General features: G+C 43.4%; 1 protein-coding gene across 6 annotated transcripts in view; it reads left to right on the top strand.

Annotated features, from left to right (window-relative positions):
* SH3PXD2A (SH3 and PX domains 2A) overlaps window positions 1-21,833 on the top strand; it is a 249,853-nt gene that overhangs the window by 179,290 nt on the left and 48,730 nt on the right. For 5 of the 6 annotated variants that reach the window (XM_027692136.1, XM_027692139.1, XM_027692138.1 and 2 more), the window contains one exon: window positions 6,813-6,944. In XM_027692136.1, coding sequence (XP_027547937.1) covers window positions 6,813-6,944 — 132 coding nt within the window. Of the gene's footprint in view, window positions 1-2,755; window positions 2,821-6,812; window positions 6,945-21,833 lie in introns of those variants that run through there. The other variant, XM_027692141.1, reaches the window with a different exon arrangement.

Raw genomic sequence — 21,833 nt, forward strand, 5'->3', positions numbered from 1 at the left:
ACCTGTAACCTAGTTGGTTGGAATCGCTGTTTGGAGAGCCAACTTTCCGAGAAGGAGTGGAAAGAGGACTCGACTTCTTACCTTCACCCTCCTGCCTCTAATTTTTCTTGGCTCAGTTTTAAAACCTAGCAGATCAAAAATAAAAAATAAAAATCCTGAGACTAATAGTCTCCACTTGGCAAAGATCAGCACTGAATTTTTCAGGATTTTGTTGGAAATGCTGCTGAGGACTGTGAAGAAAGAACTGAACTGGAGAGCAGTTGCTTGAGAGAGTGCCTGCCATTTACCATGGGCCAAGCTCATTCTTGAGGCCCTCCCCTTAGGGGCTGTGTTTTGCTGCTGGTTTTAGCTATGCATCACACACATGCCAGTGCTGGAAGCCATGGTCTACCTTGAAGCTGCTACTTGTCCCAAACTCTTGAAGGCTTACCTAGTACTTCAAGTGGTAGAAAATACTACACGTGTCTTGTGCTGGGGAATGAATCCAGGCATCGGGTTAATTTTCTGCTGCTGTGAATGGTGGTCATACTCTCTTCTTGGTGGCAATGCATGCTGTTGGTGTGGGCCCCCTGTAATTGTTTGTAGCAGCAACCCAGGGAGCCAGGAGGGAGTTAATGCAGCTCATGGAGTTACCATCTAGACCAGATTCTGGCATGTTTAGCCAAAAAGATAACAAGAAATACTGGAGTTTTGGCTATTCTGCAAGGAAGCTATTGCCCCATATACTGAAAGGCTTGCAGAGCACATGAGCACTGTGGAGTTGAGGAAGGTGGAAGGAGGGATGCTCACTTAGGGAGAAAGTATGTTAATCATGGCTGCTAACCCAGGGTGAGAGGATTTACATGCTGACCTTGCCATCACTGGGTGTGTAGTGCTCAACCCTATTTTATTCTTGGACATTCTTTGGGATTTGGACAAGGTTTTAGGCCAAACTTCTCTGGCTTTGGGTCTTCTGAATCACTTACAAGGTCAGATCAAAACCATTCCTTTCTGCTTTCCACCCCATTTCTATTGAATAGCAGGGTGTCATCGCTTCTGAAATTACCAAAATGATAGTGTATTAATAACCCATTTGATAGACTTGCCCAAGTATTTATTTTCTTCTCTAATGTGGCAAAGGGGTTTTTGCCAGGACTCTTTTATTGCTAAGACTTTGAGACTGGGCTTGTACTGAATTTCTGTAGTAACTGTGGGTGGTGATGAACTTTTGTCTCTGTCCCTAAAGCTTTGTGGCTCAGGTCTGCTATACCAAGAGCTGATGAGCTCTGAAGTTAAAACACTAGGACTGGGGGGATAGCTGTCTGGTGGAATGGTTGGAGATGAATCCCCTTTACTATTGCCATAAGCTGTGAGTGGTCTTTTACCTCCAGGAATAATAGATGTGTAAATATATCCTTAATTTTGGTAAGTGGGAAGAGGGCTGAATAGTGATAGGCTGGAGTGCAGGAGTATCCAGGATATGAGTCAAAGCCCCAGCTGCTTAGGGCACATTAAGAATATTAGAAGGACAAAAATCCAAAACACCAAAACAAAAAACCCTCACTGAATAGAAGAGATCCTAGACTGAGGAACACAGTTTTGATCTGAATCCATATTGTCCCCAAAAGAGATTTGTAGCAGACTTCATCAGTCTCATCCTACTGCTTACTCTAGGAATTGGTTATTTTAGGAACTCCTTTTCCAAGACCCCTGCAAGATCATGAACTCTTGTATACTCTTGTGTGCATTACATGGCAAATTCTGCTTTATCTTTTGTGCAATAGACACTTAACCCAATTTTGCAGACCTAAGCTCTCTATCTTAAAATATTTTGGGTTAAATCACTGGTGGAGGCTCAAGGAAAACATGTAATTTTAAGTATGTTTATTTATCATAGTCATGTGGTCCTTCTGATAAGAAAGAAAAGAGGTAAAGTCTTTAGGGGAAGCTGGGCGGATGATTGCTGTGAGGAATTAGACAGATTTGAGGATTCTAAGTAGGCTTGCTGCTATTCTGTTTTTTTTTTTTTCTCTTCCTCCTTCCCCAAAAGGAGTTTTCCAGAGATTCATAAAGGTTTGCCCTTCAAGAACTGGCTTTAACAAGAAACCGCAGCTCTAGATCCAAGCTACCACAGTTACTCCTCCCTATGCGTGGAAACGTGCAGAGCTCTGACACTGTCATATGGAATGCCGTGACACTTGGGGACACGTCTGCCAGACACCCGTGTGTGCAGACCCTGCACGTGTCCTCAGTTGTGCCCATGTCAGAAGAGCTGGACTACCTGCCAGTTGGTTGTTCAGCTGTGAGTCACCCTTATGGCATTCACTGACCGTTTCTGTGGTTTTGGCTGCCTCTGCAGAGCTTCCACTGACCAGCCCAGTACTAATTCATTTAGTCTCAATCTGTAAACACTTGATTGATAATCATAAAAGAGCAATATAAAAGCCTGTGTGCTGTATGGATTAAAAGAACAGACATGTTTATAGCCTGATAACAACAGAGTAATCTGGCAAAGATCATGAGTCTCGGATTTCCATATCCAGATGATTTTATTTTTGGAGTCCAGTTGGTGGTTTTAATTTTTGGCTATTGCAAAACCATCGTAGGTCGTAGCTGTTGCAACACAGGAGGAGGAGGATGATGTTGTTGGAAGGGGTACTGTGCGCACTTATTTAAGAGGCTTTCACAGTAGTTGCTGGTCTCCGAGTACAGCAGGAGGAATGATGCTCCCTCCTCGCTGCCTGGTGAGGGGGACACTGTGTCACTTAATAGTGCCAGCTGTGAAGGGCATGACGAGCTCCGATGACATTTCTGCTCAGCCCCAGGAAGAGACTCGCTGAGGTGAGGAGCGGGAGGATTGTAAAGTGGAGCCCTATGGAGAGGAGGAGGGGTATCCTCAAGACTTTAACCAGGAAACGGACTCGAGGCAAAAAGAAATGGAGAGGCAAGCAAACTCTTATTTCAGCCAGCAATCTGTCTTGTGCTCTGCTCTGGGGAGGGCTTGCAAGTTGGAGCTAAACCGAAACACTAATTCTGCTTTCTTGGAGGGAGAGGAGGGGGGATCTTTACCTGGCACATCAGTCTTACCCTATCCTCTCCATGTCTCCTGCCTGGACTGAAGATGCTTTTAAAAAAGTAGGGCTATCATGTCAGGGCAGCATTGCAGCCTGCATGTGAGCTTGCTGGGGAACTCGTGCCACTCTGCATCCCTCTTCTCTGGTGTGCTCACACTGAGCCCACTGTGTCCTGTGGTACAAATTAGACCTGAACTAATTGGAGGGATGCGGAAGTGCCCACGGCAGTGGGTGTAATTGGTGCTGTGCTCCCTGTGGTGTTGCCTGTCTTTTTCTTTTGAATCCCTTTTTGGGGGCAAGCCTGGAGTCTGACATAGTGTACCAGCAACGTTGTGGGCATCCTAAATGTCATTGAGGAGTAATTCATCTAAAGATGCTTGTGGGGGATGGAAGGCTGAGGAAGATTAAAGTCTTTTACCCTTCTGACTGTGCCTGAAGGGAATGTAGTAACAACCTAAACCAGGCTACCCAGAAAATGTTTAAAGCTTTTGATTACTGGAATGATCTATGTCCTCTTTCCTCCTCTTCTTCTTCCTTTCTTTGCTCTGTTACTGAAATCTTCCCCAATGTGTAGTACCTAATCCTGGATGAGCATCACTCTGGGAGCCACAGGCACCCCACCCCTCAAAAGAAGGATATCCTCTAGGCATGATCTGCTGTACCTGTAAATGAGCAAGTTTGTTTGACCTTGGTTACTTCCTAGACCAAGGAATTTATCACCCTATTTTTTGGTGCTAATAGGAGCCCTGTAGCACTTATACAAGCTTCAGTTAAAACAATCTCTTAATTGTATATGTTCCTCCAGCCACTACAGCGACAAAGAAATCCTCCTGCAGCGAGTAGCTTATCCAAGGCAGGACAGAGTAACAAGCATTTTAGCCTTGCTGGATTTCAGATATCTGTATGCAGATATAACCCGTCTTGCTGGACTGTTGTAAGTGGGTTGTGGCGCTTTTTTTTTGGTTGTTTTTTGTTTGTTGTTTTGTTTTGTTTGTTGGTTGGTTTGGTTTTGTTTGTTTTTATGTTGTTTGGTTTTGGGTTTTTTTTTTAAAGCCAGAGTTGTGGTGGATTTGAAGTGCAGATTCTCCATGTTTCCTGGCAAGGGCACTCCCTTGGCACACGGTTCCTGGCTTGGCCTCAGTGGCTGCCGGTGGGGTGTTTGCCAGCCTGTGCTCCAGCCTGGTCTTCTCCTTGTTCCCAGCAGAGACACGTGCATCACTGTTCCTGCCACCAAGCCAGTGCTGTGTTTTGGATTTTTTTTTTTTCTTATTCTACTCTCATGAAAACTGTCTAGGAGGTTAGAGGGGTTGTGGGTTTAGCAATTAGCTTTCTGCATGTCCCCTGCTCCCCTTGCCACTGTTCAGTCCCTCATTTTTCTTTTCCGCACGTGGAATTATCTGCTGGTGCACATGCATAAACATAAAGCCATGATGGCTTTTGTTTCCGTTTCAAGAACTTGTATTCATCTAAAGAAGACTAAAATGAAGTAGAGGTTGTAGGTGTTACTTGTATAAATAGGTCAAAGGAAGATTATAATGCTGCCACATTTTGCACTGGATGAAGGACTGTGTGGGAGACAGTGTGAAACAGGGGAAAGCATCTTATTGCACTCTAGGCTACCCAACTAGCACTGGTTTAAACCAGAATGTATAAGTCAAGTTGATTCATCATTAAGAGAAACATGATGCTTATTTGGAATGGACAGCTATGGTGAAAATTTTTAATATAAATTTCCATGTTGTCAGTTCATGGTCTTCTCCCCCTATCCCTACTACTGGCTGTGGTTCAACTATCTATATAAAAGCTAAATCTCTTAAACACAAACTTCTAGAGGAGATGACTCCTCTTTAAAGAAAATTAACTTATGTAACTTGAGGAGAGTCAGAGGCACGCTTAGGGAGCAAGGAAGTCTTCTAATTTTCTGGATTTCTTCAATCTGGTCCAAAGGGAGGCATTGTGATAGTGCTTCCTTTCAGGAAACAGTTGAATTAATTGCTTTTTGTTCTAGGATTTTCATTTCACAGGATGCTGCTTTAATGGCTGATGCATTCTTTACCTTTTTCTTGGCAGGGATGCTAATTACTTGTCTGTAGAATCACTTTACATCTCCAGCCCAAATGCATATGAACATCCTGGGTTTGGAAATACAGGGCCCAGCATCCTGTTCTTGGCTGTCAGTCCCTTGACTTTTCTGGTGGACAGTTTCAGACCATGCTGATTCCTTCCCGTCTCTTGTAGCCAATTTGTCATCAGAAATTCAGGAGATCTGTCATCAGAAATTCAGGAGTCTGCTCCTGGCTCTTCCCCTGTCACATGAAATGGGACATTCAGCAAGTCGTACATCTGCCTCTGTTTCCCCTTTCCATCCGCACCTTAATCCAGAGCGACTGCCTCTTAATATGTAAAATTTATAATAATGCTGGTGTCCCAAACTGCTGTAATTCAGGTAACCTGTAAAATAATTTTGCATTAAGGCACGTTGGCTCTTTGTGAATTGTAGGTGCTTTTTGCTCTGGTATGACACTTTGAAGAGTGTATAAAATGAGGGCAGGTTAAGAAACCCTGATGCCCAAAAGCTTTTCATGGCTTTTCAAGGCAGTTTCCAGGCAGAGCACAATCAGTCTGTGCCTGGGCTTGGGAGTGCAGAGGCCCCATCTGCGCTGTTTATGTTGCATCCGAGAGCCGAGATGCGTCTCATACGGCGAGCAGAGGCACAAGGTCTCCCTCCACATCTGGCACAGTGGTGTGCCTGCCTCGTGACTCCACCTCGAAATGCATGATTTCGGTTTGGGGGTGAAAAAGTCAGAAATACAAAAAAAACCCAAGAAGAAACATCAGCAGTGTGGGGGAAGGGAGGAGAACGGTTATTTTGCACCTTTCCTGGCCCCTGTTTGTGTGAGAGCCTGCTCTCATTCATAAATGGCTCTGACAGCCAAAAGCTGGTATGAAGAGAAACCAAACAATTGGGGAGGCTGGCTCCAAGAGCTCCAAAAAGGCACCGAGGGGCGATAGAGAGGGGGAGCAGGAGCTTGCTGTGCCCCTGTCCCGCTCGGGGCTGCTCTGCCGCGGGGAATGCGGAACTGCGGAGCTGGCGGGGGGTGGCCGTGTTTGAGCAGGGATCTGGCGCTATAACTTTTTTTCTTCTTCTGTTTCAAGTAAACACTCTTCCCCGCCTTCTCCTCGCTCCCTCCACCCCACCTCCCTCTCTTTCAGTCCCGCTCATGTGTTTCTATTTAAGGGCTGCAGTGCAGACGAATATGATTGGCATCTACAGCCCCCTCTTGACTTTCAGCTCAAGTCTTTAGAGTGGAGAAGGAGCTGAGCCGCCAAGGGGAGAGCTGTTTTTTCTTTGGGTTTACTGGGGGGATGGCTCAGCTGTGGATTTATACTGCTTCTGCCCAGGATTTTTCTCTCTGAATGGGAGCAAGGATTGTGGAAACCATGTTGGGAAGAGGTTTATTTTCAGAATCCATCATGAAACTGTACAACTAATTCACGTTTTTGGCTTCTTTTTATATTTTTTTCCTCCCCTTTTTTCTTCTTATTCTCTCCAATGTCCCTCTGTGCTGCTGGGTTGTGGGCCAGAGGAGGCTGTTTCTATATGGCCAGCCATTTGGGGATATGCTGCGAGCCAGGGTTGTTTGCTGATTCGCTTGGCTCTGGTGACAAGTTGGCCTGTTCTGAATCGGATGGACGGAGGTCGCTCTCAAGGAGCCATGGCTGGAAGCTGGCTTACGGCTTGCTTTTTCCCTTCCCCAGGTGCTGATGCTAGCTCTGAACCCATGATCCTGGAGCAATATGTGGTGGTGTCCAACTATGAGAAGCAGGAGAACTCTGAGATCAGCCTCCAGGCTGGAGAAGTAGTGGATGTCATAGAGAAAAATGAAAGCGGTAAGTGATATTTGCTGGTTTTCTCTCTTCCAATGGTTTGATTTTTGCATGTGTTCCTCTGCTTTCAGTTTCCTCATCACTGCTTGTAGCTGTATGTTAGCTCCATCTGGTACAGTTACTATGTCTGGCAGTGGATGTTGAAGTTTCTCAATGTTGATTTGGGCTGGGGGCCAAATGTTGCCTTCTACTGTAAGAATGTTTCATAGGTTTTGTGTATTAATTAGCCAAGGTACACTAATGGAAAATGAAGGGGAAGGAGGGAAAGATCTGCACCTACTGAAGCTGATGTATAGTAGGCTGCTATAGTTGCCTTGCTGTCTATTCAAGTTTCTGTCAGTATTTCCATTACTAACTCCCTTTTCGGAGGATTTATAGGATGAGTGTTTAAGAATTGCTTGGGATGAAACTTGGCTTGACAGCCTAGCCCATGGCCCAGAGCTCAGTAGGGAGGGGAGAGAATGTGCGTAGATAAATACGTGGCCGTGCACAATTTCAAAACTTCTTGCAGAAGTGTTAATTGGGGAATTTTGAGGCAAGGAGGCAGAGGCTGTCATGTAAAAGCAAGATGAAATCCTTTCTTCTGCTATTCGTGGAACAACTAGCTTCCACTTGGAAAATGAGACTTTTGGCAAATGTTTGTATAGATGTCTTTTGTGTACTTTAACTCTTGGATGCCTTGTAGCTTGGAGTTGGGCAGAACAGATGCAGGAGACTGTGTACGTGTGAGTGGTTGGAGTTGGTTAGCAGCTGGTTTGAATAACTGCCTGTCTTTGGCAGCTCCCCCTCCTTCCCTCCAGCACTCCTTGTGTATTAATCCAGAGCTGTTGTCCAGGACTGGTTTCCAGCCCACTCGTGACTTGTGTGTCCTCATCCAGAGGAGCTGCTGACATTTGGAGCGGTCCAAGCAAACGCTCACGTTGTGGTACCTCCACAGTCAGGGCTCTCACAACTGGCTGGCTCTGGAGCATACTGGGCATGCCAGAGCTTGGGGAAACTAGGACACCCTGATCTGAGACTCAAATCCAGCTTCCAGAGCTTTGAGCCAGGTTATCCACAAAGATGACCGTGCATTGTATTTTCTTTTCCTTCTTTTAATGGAGTGGTAATTTCTCTCCTGTATGAGAGCCTCATGCTTGTTTGGCTTAAAGTGATGCAGTCATTTGCTGGCTGGTGATTTAGTGTGGTGTCCAAAAGGATAGTGTGTGGAAATGCACTGGCTAGTGTGCACAGAAATGCCTGTCTCCTGGGTACTGGCTATATCGCTTGCAAAACTAATAGAAACCAAACTGTTTATCTGCCTCACTTTAAAACAATAGTTATGATTGAAGGGGGAAAAATGTCTTAGCTTTTTAAACAGTGTCTGGGCTAGTGAACAAGCATCCTCCCTTCCAAGCCTGGGGCTCCTCATTGTCAATAGTGGGTGTTACTGCCATCAGAGCAAGCCTGGTTATATTCTGGCAATTTATATTCATGATATCCTTGTCTTGGCTAATGACTTATGGAGCCATGGGAATTGGGTTGTTTAATAATGCAAGAAGTGTCTGAATTCCAGTTACAGTTCCTTTGTGTTTTCTTTTAATGTGGCCTCTCTGAGTTGCATAGTTCACACCATATTGTATTGACCACATGGTATGGGAAGATAGAAATGGAGAATGTCAGGGTTTGAATTTAATTAGTGGGTCCAGAAATGTGACTCTTCTAAGGGAACATCCTTGAACTTGGATTACACTTAAAACCATATTCTAATACTTGGCAGTCAGCTTTCTTAATGTCCATGTAAACAAGGAAGGAAATCTGAAGCCTGGAACTCCATGCTGTGATCTTGCTCTTTATATTCATATATGTATAAGATAGATATATGTATATCTTAAAAAAAGGAAAAGGCAAATAAACACATAAGTCACAGATTGGTGATGGAGAAGAGCATCACTTGCTTGGATCCTGTTGAAACTGTTCTGGTAGGGAAATCATGGTTTTGTTGTTCCAAGAACAGGACTCCAAGCATACTCTTACTCTCTCCTAGGTTAGGGGTACCACACAAATGACTTCAATAATATGACTTCTTGTCTCTTCAGCTATAGCTGAACCTATGAATGGCATGTAATTAAACTAGAAAAAGTTTTGCAAGTGTCAACTTTTTAAACTGCTTAGGCTAAGCAAGCAAACCTAGGAGATGAGATTAGGACTTCTAAGAACATAAGGATATACTTTTCAAGAAAATATGATTATTTGACTGTGCACATGTGTGCAGTAATTAAACTGACTGATTGTTATGGCGGCTTGTAAGTGTTGTGAAACTATAGCTGTGGTGTATAAATTAGGCTGCTGCTTCCGATCCAGACAAAGGCGATGTAAGGTGTTATGGATGTCACCTGCAGCAGGGACAGTTCCTTCTGTGAAAGGAAGGCAGGATGGCTAGATACCTTGTTAGCTGATCGCTGAGAAGTCCCGTCAGACCAGGCAGTATATGTTGGATGTGCTGCTGGGCCAATATCTCAAACTTCCTTGTGTGTATATACATGCATATAGCATATCATATGTCTCCTTTGGGTGTTTCTTTAACTGTGCTTTGGGGTAGTTAGATATGAAAAGGCACAGATGACTGCTTGATTTTAAAACCTTGCCTGAATAGGTTTGCCTGCTGGTGCTGAGGGACACTTAAAGGGTTCTTTTTGTTTTCTGCAGTGGGAAATATCTTAATTTGGCTTTGTTGCATGGTTTCATAGGGAAGAAACACCTTCTCTTTACTGGTCAAATGTCCCTATGCTTTTTAATCAAGGAACCTCAAAACTAGTTTCCAAACAATGGTGCATGTTTCATGTCCTGCTGGATGTCTTCTGCATACTTCTAGAGCCTGAGCTAGAGCTACCATCTCTTCAGATGTTTGCCTCCAAATTGTGTGCACTCCTGAAAGGAAGTAAACTGGTCTTTTTCAAAGGCCACTGTATAGGGCAGAGGTAGAATGGGGAAAAAAATCTGATATTTAATTTATTGAAGTCTTATCTGATTTCCATCAGCTACTTTAACTTCATCTCAAGTAAGTGTGTTGCACTTACAGTATAGTATTACTCTGTGTTACTTTTCCCATATAAGAGACAGTATTTAAGATGTCTCACAAACCGATATATATAAACCCATTTGGTAGGGTCTTGTCTCATAATTGGTTTTCTCTTTCACTGAAATAGTTGGATAAATTGTCTTTATTATTGTGCCAATAAAAGTTATGACTTGGACATCATTTGAAGTTGAAAGTTCTGTCCAGTATTATGACTTAAAAGCAAGGTCATTGTAGCATATGTGGTGAATAATTTCCAAAACCCTTCATCTGGGTTATGAAGCCTTTGGGTCACTGTAACCTGTTTTTTGCTGCAACTGCCATGGAAGAAAACCTTGCTAGACTGAAGTATTTCTATACTTCAGAGCAAGATATTCAATCACGTGCCAGCTCTCAGGGTTCAGCATTTGGTTTTTGCTGCAAATACCTATCTTGGCTCAAAAAAATTGTCCTCTAGACCTTAATTCTGTTTATAAGAGACCCAGAATGCATTTGTATCTCATTAATATTTATCCCTTTCTTTTTTCCTTAGCTGGGGAGGAAAATCTGCGTGTAGCAATAGTCACAAATGTATCAGGACAAAAAAAGGAGGTTTACAGTCTCTACAGATGTTGTCTCTGAAGTCTGTAGTTACACAGCTTGTGTTTCTTGCTAGAAGTGACTTTGATTTGTTTAAAGGCATGGTGTAAGCAACCTGCCTGGTCCAACACAATCTAAACATTTCTGAGTTGTTTCAGAATAACTGTGAATAGTTGACGTAAGTCTTGTCTGTCAAGTACATAGGCTTCTTTTAAACCTTAACCAAAAAAGCCTTGTGGAGTGACTTAAAAAATGTATTTCTGCTGCAGAAAAGAAATGTTGTGACTTTAAAGCAGGAATCTGACAGATTTCTTTAAGGTGGAAGGGGGAGGGACTGAGCCAGAGCAGCTCTCTCTCTGCCAAGTTTTGCATGGATGTGGCTTGAAATGGTCAAGCTATAAACTGTGGCGGCAGTGTTTGCAATGGAAAACCTGACAGGCAGTGAAGTATAAGCATAATCCTGAGCAGATCTGCCTCTGCTGCTGCTGCTCTGCATGCAGGCAGGACGGGTGCTCTTTCCTTGCAGCCCCCAGGAGCTGTGTCTGTGGTGGAGGCGTCGTGGGATGGTGTTTTCAGCTGTGCTGAGCAGGACCAGAGCCATTTCCTTTGCAATTACATAACTGCAGACCAATTTTCAGTATTATAGTACATGTAATACGTAAAACAAAGCTATTATGGCTAGTGTAGCTTTTTCAGGAGCCAAAGGGATCTCTGGGAAGGGAGGCTGTTCTTCACTCTTTATCTGGGATGTGGGACATGTACCAAAGTATCACTATAAGGAAGGTCTCTGCTCGTCTGGAGTCCTGGCTTAGGGGTCTTGGGACTGTCTGGTTGTCTGCAAAGTGTCAAAAGTCTAGTGTGTGCTTGGCAATATCCTCTGCTGCCCCATTTGGTTTCATTTCTGCTGCTCACTCCCTGCAGTCATGATGTAGGAAAGGGACATAGAGAACCCACAGCTCTCTTGACTCCTGGGGATGCACTGGCTTGCCTATTGCAAACTCCCTCTTCTTGGACTGGGGGCTTTTTGAGTTGGGCTTCTGGCTCTTCATGGAGAACATAGCACCCTTTATACAAAGCTGTTGCTTTCCAGGGTTAAGTAAGTGGGTTTACTTGGTACCAAATGAGGCCAAGAGTGCTTTCATGATTGACTACTGCATCTTGGCTAAAGGTGCACCCTTAAAGTGTTCCAGGTAGAAACAACGAAACATGGTTTCTTGCAGCTCATAGTTTAATCTTGCATCCTTATATACCCTCTGCCATGCCTGTTTTTGCAAGTAGCATTGATTTTTTTAGTCCCATTTCTTTAGTGTTGGTGGGGCTTTTGTTTTAAATTTTGTAAAGATCACTGCAATTGCTTTTTGCTGCTCTACCTCTTTCTCTAGGTTCTTGTCTTCATGATTCCCCCCCCTTTATACACAGGGGGTAGCGTGGCACTGTGTGCACTGCTAGCAAATGTGTCTGAGTGTTATTATTATCTTGCAAAAGCTGGCCAAACCCCAGTACACTTCTGTTTATTCTAACAGATAAGTGACAATTTAGCAGTTTTCTAGGCTTCGAATGTGGCTGTAGCTGTACACCAAATTGTAAATGCGGTTTCCTAGTTTGCTTATGAATTGTCAATAGCTTTGCATGCACTGGTCAGATGTGTTGCCAGACCGTACATCTAATTGCCAACATCAAGCTTTATTTCAGGTGCAATTGTGCGTGTTGGCTTTCTTTAAAAGGTGCCTTTTTTGTTTACATAGCTTTTCAAGAGAGTGGTTCATCAGATATGAAACAGGACTTGATTTCTGTTTGTACCCACAGCCCAGCCCTGCTCTGCTGTTTGCTCTGAGAAAGCTACTTCAGTTCTCTGTTTCCATTTCTCCCCAGTGTGGCTGTGTATTTGAATTTTAAACCTTGTAAGAGACCAAGGTCATGATATAACAAGTAAATACTCCCTCATACAGCAGCCCCTTCTCTTGGTCAGTCCTTGAGCTGTGCCTGGAATTTGAGGAGGAGAAACAAACACTTTATGTAGGTTAAACACCTTTCCTCTAGCACTGTTGGCTTTATCCCAAGGGACAGGTTTAGGTGAGTGGCCACCACTAAATACTGGGGATAGCCTGACTAGCTACTTCTGTATGTACCAGTGCTCGTAACTCTAACAAGCAGGAGCCAAGCTTAATGAAGGACCACCCCAAGCCCCTTCTTCAAAAACAGAGGTCTGCAGCCTTCGGTGTCCTATTCTGAATGCAGGGCTGCCTTGCCATGTGTCCTGCCTTTCTGGGCCTGTCCCCAGCCCAGCAGCAGAGGATACTTGATCCACTTATGATTCAGTTCCTGTCCTGCTGCAGTTTTCTGCCCAATGTATGTGCTAAGGCAGACAAACACAGGCTGTCTGAGGAGGCAGGGTGGGTGATTTGGAATTTTTGGCTAGGAGTTGCTGGAAAGTTGTTTAATGTCATAAAAAACAGTGTTTGTAGAAGTTTTCTTTCCAAACAGGGACAATGCTGGCAAAGCAGAGATGCTTTTCTTCTTCAAATGCTTGCAGCTCAGGGGCTGGAGAAAGGCTTGTCTGGGCAGGCAGAGGTTCAGAGATGTTTGTGTTGAGGGTAAGGATGCTCAATGGCACTCGGTTGTCTCACTGTAGCAGTGTCTTTGTCTTCAGGCTTTTAGGAGACAGTGATCAAGGCTGGTTCTTCTCTTGCATTGTTCTGCAACAGTATAAGCAAAGCATCCTGTTGGTGCATCTGGTTGCAGAGGGTGGGTTTTATTTTAAACTTCAACTGCCTTGGAAGCTGCTGTCTCTGGAGGGAACCTGGGTACTGGTTTTAAAGTAGTCAATGGAAACATAGTATTGATAGGATGGACAGGGTCGTTTAGACTAATCCAGGCTCTATGCTGGCTTCAGGGAAAGCCTGTGGCAAGTTTAGAGCAGAGAGGTAAAACTGGATGTGAAGACTTGCTTCTAGCCAAGTTTTTGCTGGAAATCAGCTCCTTTCTGGGAATACAGTGCCTGACCAACCCTGCAAACACTTAAAACAGGCACTCCCTCTTCCAGTGGCCTGTTTGCAAAATGTTGAGTTGATGGAGAGAATTTATTCTCACACCAGAAACAACCGGGTCAGCAGGAGATGAGGAGGAGCCCTCCTTCCTCTGCTCTTGCCCCTGGGAACCCAAGGGTGGGGTGACACTGTCTAATGACTCTAGCAGATGTACTAAGCTGGAAGCAGCCCTTGACAGCATACCCTGACCTCTCTGGTGATTGTTTTGTAAGCTATTTTCTGACCCCCTTTTTTCTTGCCTTTTTTCCGAATCTGATTGAATTTTTAACTCTGTGCCTCTGAAAGGCTAAGGAGGATGGTAGCTGCTTTCTTTTTCTGGCTGTTTTACTTTCAGCAGTCAAAGGATGTTGGTATGACTGAAGTCCTCATTAGATTTTTCCAGAATTTAACTTTCATTTTCTGTGCCCAGATGGGAATCATGCCACAACATTTCTGAAGTAGTTACATCTAAGCTGCTGTTCAAGGCTGCCCTGTACATAGGTTTGAAGATAAGCTATTTGGGACTGAAGTTTCTTGACCTGGTGATGCTTGAGCATCACCACACCAATGTATCAGCTGAGCTGGGGATGTTGCTGCATAAAGCAAACTGCTTGAATTAGGATTGTGTTATAATATTTATGTTGCTATATTGTGATGTATAAATGGCTTTCCTGTGCCCCACTTGGTAACTTACATGGCAATTGACATCTGTTTCCATGTTTAAGAGCTTGAAATGTAGTTTCCTGTGTTGGAACCAAAGGAGGCTTGGTTTTTTTCTGTTTTTTTTGTAGTTGTTTTCTATCACTGTGGCAGATGAGGTTGTTCTCCATGGCCACTTCTGAAATGCACGTTGTTTTGTGACTGTGCAAAGGGATTAAGGTGGGTTCCTGCTCTTCTGCTGGTAATATTTGTTCCAACCCTGTGACAAGGGGATAGTGTCCCATTAATTATGTTGTGACATTTCTGTCACTTCTGGGAAGCTGTTCTGCATTTCAAAGACATCCTTGCTTGGTTTTCCTTTGCCCAGCTCTGAATTGCAGTTGGTACTTGCTCTGACTTCTTGATGACAAGCTCATTAAGAACCCTTGAAATATGGCTGGCTGCTAACACTCTGCCCTTTGCAGTGCCTGGCTCTGCTGAAGCTTTCCTGGGACACCTCCAGGCTGTTCTGGAGCTCTGCTAGTTAGGGATGTTTTGCTTGTTGAGATGGAGTTGTTGATTGTGGCTTGTGTTATTTGGTCCCACATGAGTTGGGAGCAGTTGAATGTCATACTAAAGTGATCTTCAGTGCATTTATAAAACCTTGCAAAAGTTAACTAGTAATGATGTTCCCTCAGGTTCATAATTGAAGTTTTAAGTGTAGTAAGAAACAAATTACTATTTTCTAGGCAATGCTGCCTCATTTCATATCCCTATAGAGGGTAAAGAACAATTAGCAAGTAATAGGGACACGGGATGTCATGGGTTCATATTCTTCTAAAGCATTCTCCTATTTAATAGTACCTATCAGATCCCTTTTATGTAGTGTTTGCTTCTAACTTGTTTTAAAGAAATGTCTTTCCAGATTGATAAAACAACTTCCAGTTTGAAATTGTCCCTCTAGAATGTATTTTCTCCAATGTTTTCAGCTATAGTGTGTGGTTTGTGTTAAACAATGGAAGTAGAACTAGAAAAATTTTCTTAATCTTGGGTAACTGGTGTTCTGACAGGGCTAGCTCAGTTATGTGGGGTTTTTTTCCATTTTATGGAGACATCTCAAATCCAACCACTTTGACTTTTGCATTCATTTGCCTTTTTTTTAGCTGATGTCATGGCTCTGTGGGACAACTCTCCCACAGAGGGAAAGTTAGGTGATTGCTGTGAATAAGAAGTTTCCAGATATATTAAATATTTACCTCCAGGGCTGAGTTTTTTCCATGCTGTCATCTAAGCATTCCACTGAAGTAAACAGATTCCCTTTTTAAACTTCCCTCCACCTGGCTTGATGTGGAACAAAATACTACCCATTTGACTGTAGTTAGATCTCCAATCTCTCTATAGACTTGGGAACATCTGCATTTCTCTAGTTTCTCAAGAAATAGGAATGGAAGCCCAGTGAGAGGAATTCCCCTCACAAAACCCAGTGGAGCAAGCACACTTGCCAGGGCAAAGCCTTCACACAGGCAGGACTGAAAGAGGTTCCATATGGTTGCCAGGTCAGCATACAAGGAGTCTTTTCTTGTCTCCAAACCACAAGAAATATAGTTCAAAGGAGGAGGAAAAAAAACAATGTCAGCTCTTGCAAAGATTGTTTCTTATCTGCATCTGTTTTGGTTTCCCTGTATCTGAGGCACTGAGACTCTGAAGACCCCCTCTAGGAGGACCAAGCCTGTCTGGACTTCATATTGCTAGCTGTAGGCATGAAATCATTTCCAGGACTTCTGAGACTACCCTATTAGTCTGTCTGCTGGGGACAGGGTGGGATGTGACCACCGAAACCACAGACTTGAAGACTTAGTTGTGTGTAAAGGCAATTTGGCCTCAGAGGAGCAGGACACATCATAAACATGGCAAAGCTAAGGTAGAAGCACTACTACCTTTAAGTTTGCCATATTACTCATCCAGGTACTCCTGAACAGTAGGATTTCTATCAGGCCTCTGAAAACTTCAATTCCAAAATTTCCAGCTGCCTGAAAAGTTTCTTCCTCTTTCCCTTCTCATTCAATCCTATGTGCTGAAACTTTATGCTTAGGCAGATAGTTAAATTCTCTGTTTCTGCTGTGTACCCTGTTTGGAGCCTAGGATGGCAGGCTGGAAAGGAAAAAAATTGACACAGCATCCCTGGTTGAAGCCTTTACTCATTACCTCCTTTGTTTATGCAGTCACTGCCAGTTTTGGGACCCTGAAACCTGCCCCAAGAAAATGTTTCCAAGGAAAATCTGCTTTTCATATTAGAATACATAAACTCTGTAATGATTGAGTGTCCTGTATCAGCCAAATAGGTCACCAGCTCAGCGCTTCTGCAAGAAACTACCTGGGGCCAAGAAGATACAAGTATATTGTTGAGGCCTTCCAATGAGCCCTGTAGTTACCCTGTGAGCTACATTCCTTCAGATGTGACTGCTTTTAAAAAAACAACCAACCAAACAAAAAAACCATTTAAAAAGCAATTACTTAAAATTATTTCAGGTTTTTTGTTATATTAAAGTTTCTTTTAAGAAAGCAAGTCAGTGAAATGGCTTTAAATAAGCCCCCAAAATACTAAACTTAATGCATAATGACATTTTCTGCCCTTTGTTCTAGTTAATCAAGACAGCAATTATACACAAAGACTTTGCCTCTTGTGGTGACTTTCGGGCCTGTTTTTCAAAGTAAGCAAAAGACTGATGGTGCAGTTTCGTTGTGTCAGATGAGGACAAGATTAATAATGGATGGAAGAGATTTTTTTTTTCCCAAGCTGCACAGCAAATAAGCAGTTCCAATAATACTTTGGCAGCAAAATGGAAGCTGTAATCATTAGCAGACATGTTTCAGTTATGACCAGCAACATAACACCATGCTTTTGGTTTTCATGTTAAAAAGAGTTCAGTTTCCCCACAAACCAGTTTCTTGTCCATTTTCAGATTTAGCAAAACCTATAGAAGTAATTGCCTTGCTTAGGAGTTTCAGAATACAATCAGATTTAGGAGGTGGCTTGGCCAAGGGGTGTATGTTGGCTCTTCCCATGCACCCCTCAGGCTGGGACGTCAGATTTCCCAGCATTCTTGATGGAGAATTTAATTATTTTTCTGGTAGAAAGATGTTGGCTCATGGTTGGATTAACTGAAGCAGTTCTGGAAGAGGCAAGGGATGAGATGGGCTCTCTTGGATCTCTGTTTTACTGGCTGGCTTCTCATTACTATTTGTATTGGCCTGTTCAGTTTTTTGTATCTTGATACTGTGTAACTTCATCTGAAAGTTTCACGTGCAATGGGACATTACTTTATTTCAAATGAAACTGAGCTGCAGTTTTATTGGCAACGTAGTCAAACTTCAGCTTGGTGATCGTGGCAAGTATTTCCCAGACCTCACTTGAGTCTGTATCTCCTATTTCTCCCTGCAATGTGAATGTGTGTTGGAAAGCCCTAACCTGTTGCTTTGCAAAGTTGTTATAATTCTGTTTGCAGGAACCACCTCCTGCTTATCTCTTCCTCTCTCCCGTCACACACGCACACCCTTTCTGGCATGCTGGTGGGATGGGATTTAATGCAAGCCTATCTCCCAGTGGCTGGAGCACAAGGGCAATGCTGGGTGCACTTGTGCTGCAGACACCTTTGCTTTGTTTGCTTTGCTCCTGTATTAATACAGCTGCCATATGTTTGCTTAAGAATCCCAGACTGGTTTGGAACTTGGATAAAAGAGAAAGTAAGTTGCTGCTTTTGCATGATTAGCAGCAGCTTGACTAGCTAGACTAATGCTGGCAGGCACACATCTGTGCTGACAAGTGTAAGATAACACCTTCATGATTTGATGTCCAGGTCTTGGGGCACTGTGCTGGCTTTCAAACAGTGACCATATGTGCAGGTAACATGTATCCTTCTTAAGGATGAGAGCTCTTAGGGACAAAACCTGGCAGTTGGAATAACAAACTTCAGCGTGCTGAAACTGAAATGAAGCTAAGGAAGCCCTGAACATGATCCCTGTTCAAACACGATGGAGGTGATGGCAGGGTGCAGGGTAAATTTCCATGCAGTGGTGATCCTAAGATTGGAAGAAGAGCATCTTTTATTAAACCTGAGTCATTGACTTGTACACTGGTAAATTCAAAAATAGCACTTTAATCTCCCTTTTATAGCATTTGGATGTTATTGGAGGCCTCCCTGCATGAGGAGAAACAGAGCTGCTTAGAGACACTTGACCCATTTGTCTTACCAAGTATAACTGGAGATTCAGGAAGGGTAATGTGAACCTGGGAAGGTCCATCACAAATCATTTGAAACCCTAGAATTAAACTCAAGGCCAGTGTATTCAGTGTCTTGGAAACCACTTCGAAGAATCTGCATTTCTGAGTACTGGCAAGGGGAAGACTGTGCACACTGACTCATGGGAGAGAAGGTGGAGCTTGCTTCTGTGCTTGAAAACAGGACCAGGAGTCTAAGAGACAGTTTCTTTGAGGTTTTGTTCTTAATCTTGACTAAAATTCCTTACTGTTACCAAGAAGGACTCTCTCTGCAGAGTATGAAGAATCAAAATTATGAGATGGCTGTACACTCAGGATGAGCTTGCAAATTGTTCCCTTATTTCAAGTAGACTTCTGCGACCAAAATGTCCTTGAATAAACATAGAATGAACAGAAATGGGATGCTATTTTCATTGCCAGGCAAATAGGATTAACTGAGTCCTGTAGAAAATGCCTCTTTTGCTCCTCCTGAGCACAGCAAGCAGAACTGGTGCCTGTACCAGCTACAAGTTAAATTACACACTGGTCATTCCAGATGTCTGTATTTTTAGAGCTGACTATGCACTTCCTGGACTGTTAGCCTGTTGGTTTTAAAATAAGAAGTGAGCTTCTGGGGTTGGCGTGTGAACCCTTCCACTCAATTGAGAACTGGGAAGTTAAGTATCTCTTTTACAGAAGTATCCAGGTTTGAGAACCAGCCACATGAAAGGGTGTTGTGTTCCCTATGCCACCCCAGAGTCCCCCTTGCAAACAATCCTGAACAGAAACCAACATCCCACAATAAGGACACTGCCTGCAGCATGTGGGATATTGGAGACCTGATGGTTCTGGGGATGGTTTGTAAGATCCTTGCTGACACTGATTTAAATTTAGCTCTGGTTACCAGGAATTGTTGTGTAGAGACATTTGATGGAAAACGCTGGTGGTTTCAGAGAAACTCCTATTATAGATGAGACGTAGCCACCCTTTGTAATGCTGTGACAGATGCCAGCGTTGGGACCTCCTTGCACGCTGCACTTGAGTTGCACAAGGGCCTTTTTTCCACCAATTAATGAGTAGACACAGCAGAGGCTGAGTGCCTGGGCATGCACTTGCCCTTGACAAGTGTGTCTTGGGGGCATTGCAGCAACAGGATTAGAAATAGTGACTGGGCCAAACTCATCTGCAACTTATTGATGGCTGCAGGCTGCCAGATGAGCTACTCTGGCTTCTGTAGACAAACAGAGCCAGGTCCTTGATACATCAGGAAAACCATCTGCTACAGCTGAAACTTGCCTAAAGTAGTAATACTTCTCCATATCCCCAAATCATATAATCCTTCCTCTATTTCTTCTTTGCCTCTCATTTAAGCAGACTCCTGAGTGGACCATTTGACTGATCCCAGGTAAATTTGGTGGAAACTTAAGTGCATGCAGGAGGGAAGACCTGCAAGAGGATAACTGAGTGCAGGTGGAGACCAGCAACTTCCTTCCTGGGTATCATTTATTCTTCTCTGTTTCTAGTTCCTTTTCACTGATCTCTCATACCTTCTGTGGAGAATCCCATGTGATTAATACTTTTTTGTCTTTTGTGGAAGCTAAATTCTCTGCTAATTTGTCCTGTCAAGAGCGCATTCTGATCTAAGGAAATATAACACAGCACATTCCTCAGTTTAAGGAAATCAAAATCCTGTGTTTCCGTGGGACTGAAGTTTTACCTTGACAGTGTGATGCTGAGGCATTTTTCTGTAGCTGTCTTAAAGCTGTGCCTTCATCAAGTCTTGGTGGGTGGACTAAAAATGCACTTATAAGGTAGAGCTCTGGAGTCAGACCATCCATTGGTACTTAGTGTTTTTCTTGCAAGTGAGTTGGCAGGAAAGAGCCTCAGTTGCTGTAGTTGAGCCTGACCTAGATTGGTAAAAACAACCATCACTTAATAAAGCAAATTTCACAGCTGTAGTCACCCCTGTTTAACTGGGGCTGTGGCTGAGGTCAGAACTGCTTATCTTGGACTTCTGAAGCTGAACAATACCTCTTTCTGGGAGAAAGTGAACTAGTAAAGGCAAGTTCCACTGAGTGCTCACCTATGACCAACTCACACATGAGACAGACTGCTTCTATCAGTGATACAACAAATAACCATAGAAAGAATGGCAGAGGACAGGACAATGTAAAGTAACTTGTGAGCTTTTATTTTAGTGCTACATACTCCTTTGGAATGTATCTGTAGCCTTAGCAATATCCAATTTGTAACAAGTCTTTTGCATGTTTTTGGAGAGTGAAGAGAGAAAAACCGTTATGAGCAAGCCACTGTTTTCTTCCTTTTGAGATTTTAATGTGGGATAAAAAAAGAAAGATACAGGAGTGATTCATCCCACAGGCTGTAGTGTTAATCCCATGAAGTTTATGTGAGCAGCATGTGGCCAGCATCCTTGAAAACGGTCCAGGTGCAGTAGTTATGGGAGGTGCCTTGTGGCCTGAAAGGCAAAGGAACATTAAAATCAGTTTCTTTCTTGACGTCTGCTCCTCAAATGTATCTCTCTGTCATGCCCTCTTCTCTAGTCCTTAATTTTTGCCTCCTATGCTCTCTGCTGTCTGTGCTAGCTTCTAGTATGGAGGAGAAAAATGCATTGCATCACTGGTCATGTTTTCCATCCATCTTTCTCTGCTCTTTTGCTGCTTTCCATTCAGGGATGCCAACACTGAGGCAGTGATCAACTGATTGATTGGACAGTTTTGCCAGTGAATGAGTCTGAATATCAGCTTTGTTCAAGTCAACAAGTTGCTCCTGATCATTCTAGTTCTTATAACTGGGTGCCTAAGAGGGCATGATATTTGAGTACACCTCTCCATCTCTCAGTATGGGCCATATCAGTTTTTTGTTTAGTTGGGTGTGTGCAGGTTCATAATCTTCCCTGAAATGACCGAGCTGTGCCTCCTGTCCCGTTGTACTGTCATGGCACATGGTGACCCATGTGGTTCAAAGCCAGTGGGCACACAGGTGGACTGAGCTCTGTTTGACAGCTCATGATATTCATAATGCAGCGGTAGCCAGGAAGATCCTGAGTGCGTAGGAGGCTGACCACTGTAACACAGTTATTCTGTTTTGTTTGGTTTGTTTCTCTGCTGTCCAGGGCCAGAGAACTTGGAAGTGGATGCTGGCAGAAGCAAAACCTTCTCACAAGACTCCTACTCTGTGTTTGGAGGGGTGAAGTCACATTGTGAGGTCTAAATCCATAGTGGAATTTGATGTTGATTTAAGGGGTCCGAGAACCATGGTAGAAAAATTATTTTAAAAATAAAAATGTAAGGTGTTTACTAGTCAAGGACTGC

The sequence above is a fragment of the Neopelma chrysocephalum genome, unplaced genomic scaffold, assembly GCF_003984885.1.
Source record: "Neopelma chrysocephalum unplaced genomic scaffold, ASM398488v2 Primary Assembly neopelma1_85, whole genome shotgun sequence".
In the NCBI taxonomy this organism is placed as follows: Eukaryota; Metazoa; Chordata; class Aves; order Passeriformes; family Pipridae; genus Neopelma; species Neopelma chrysocephalum.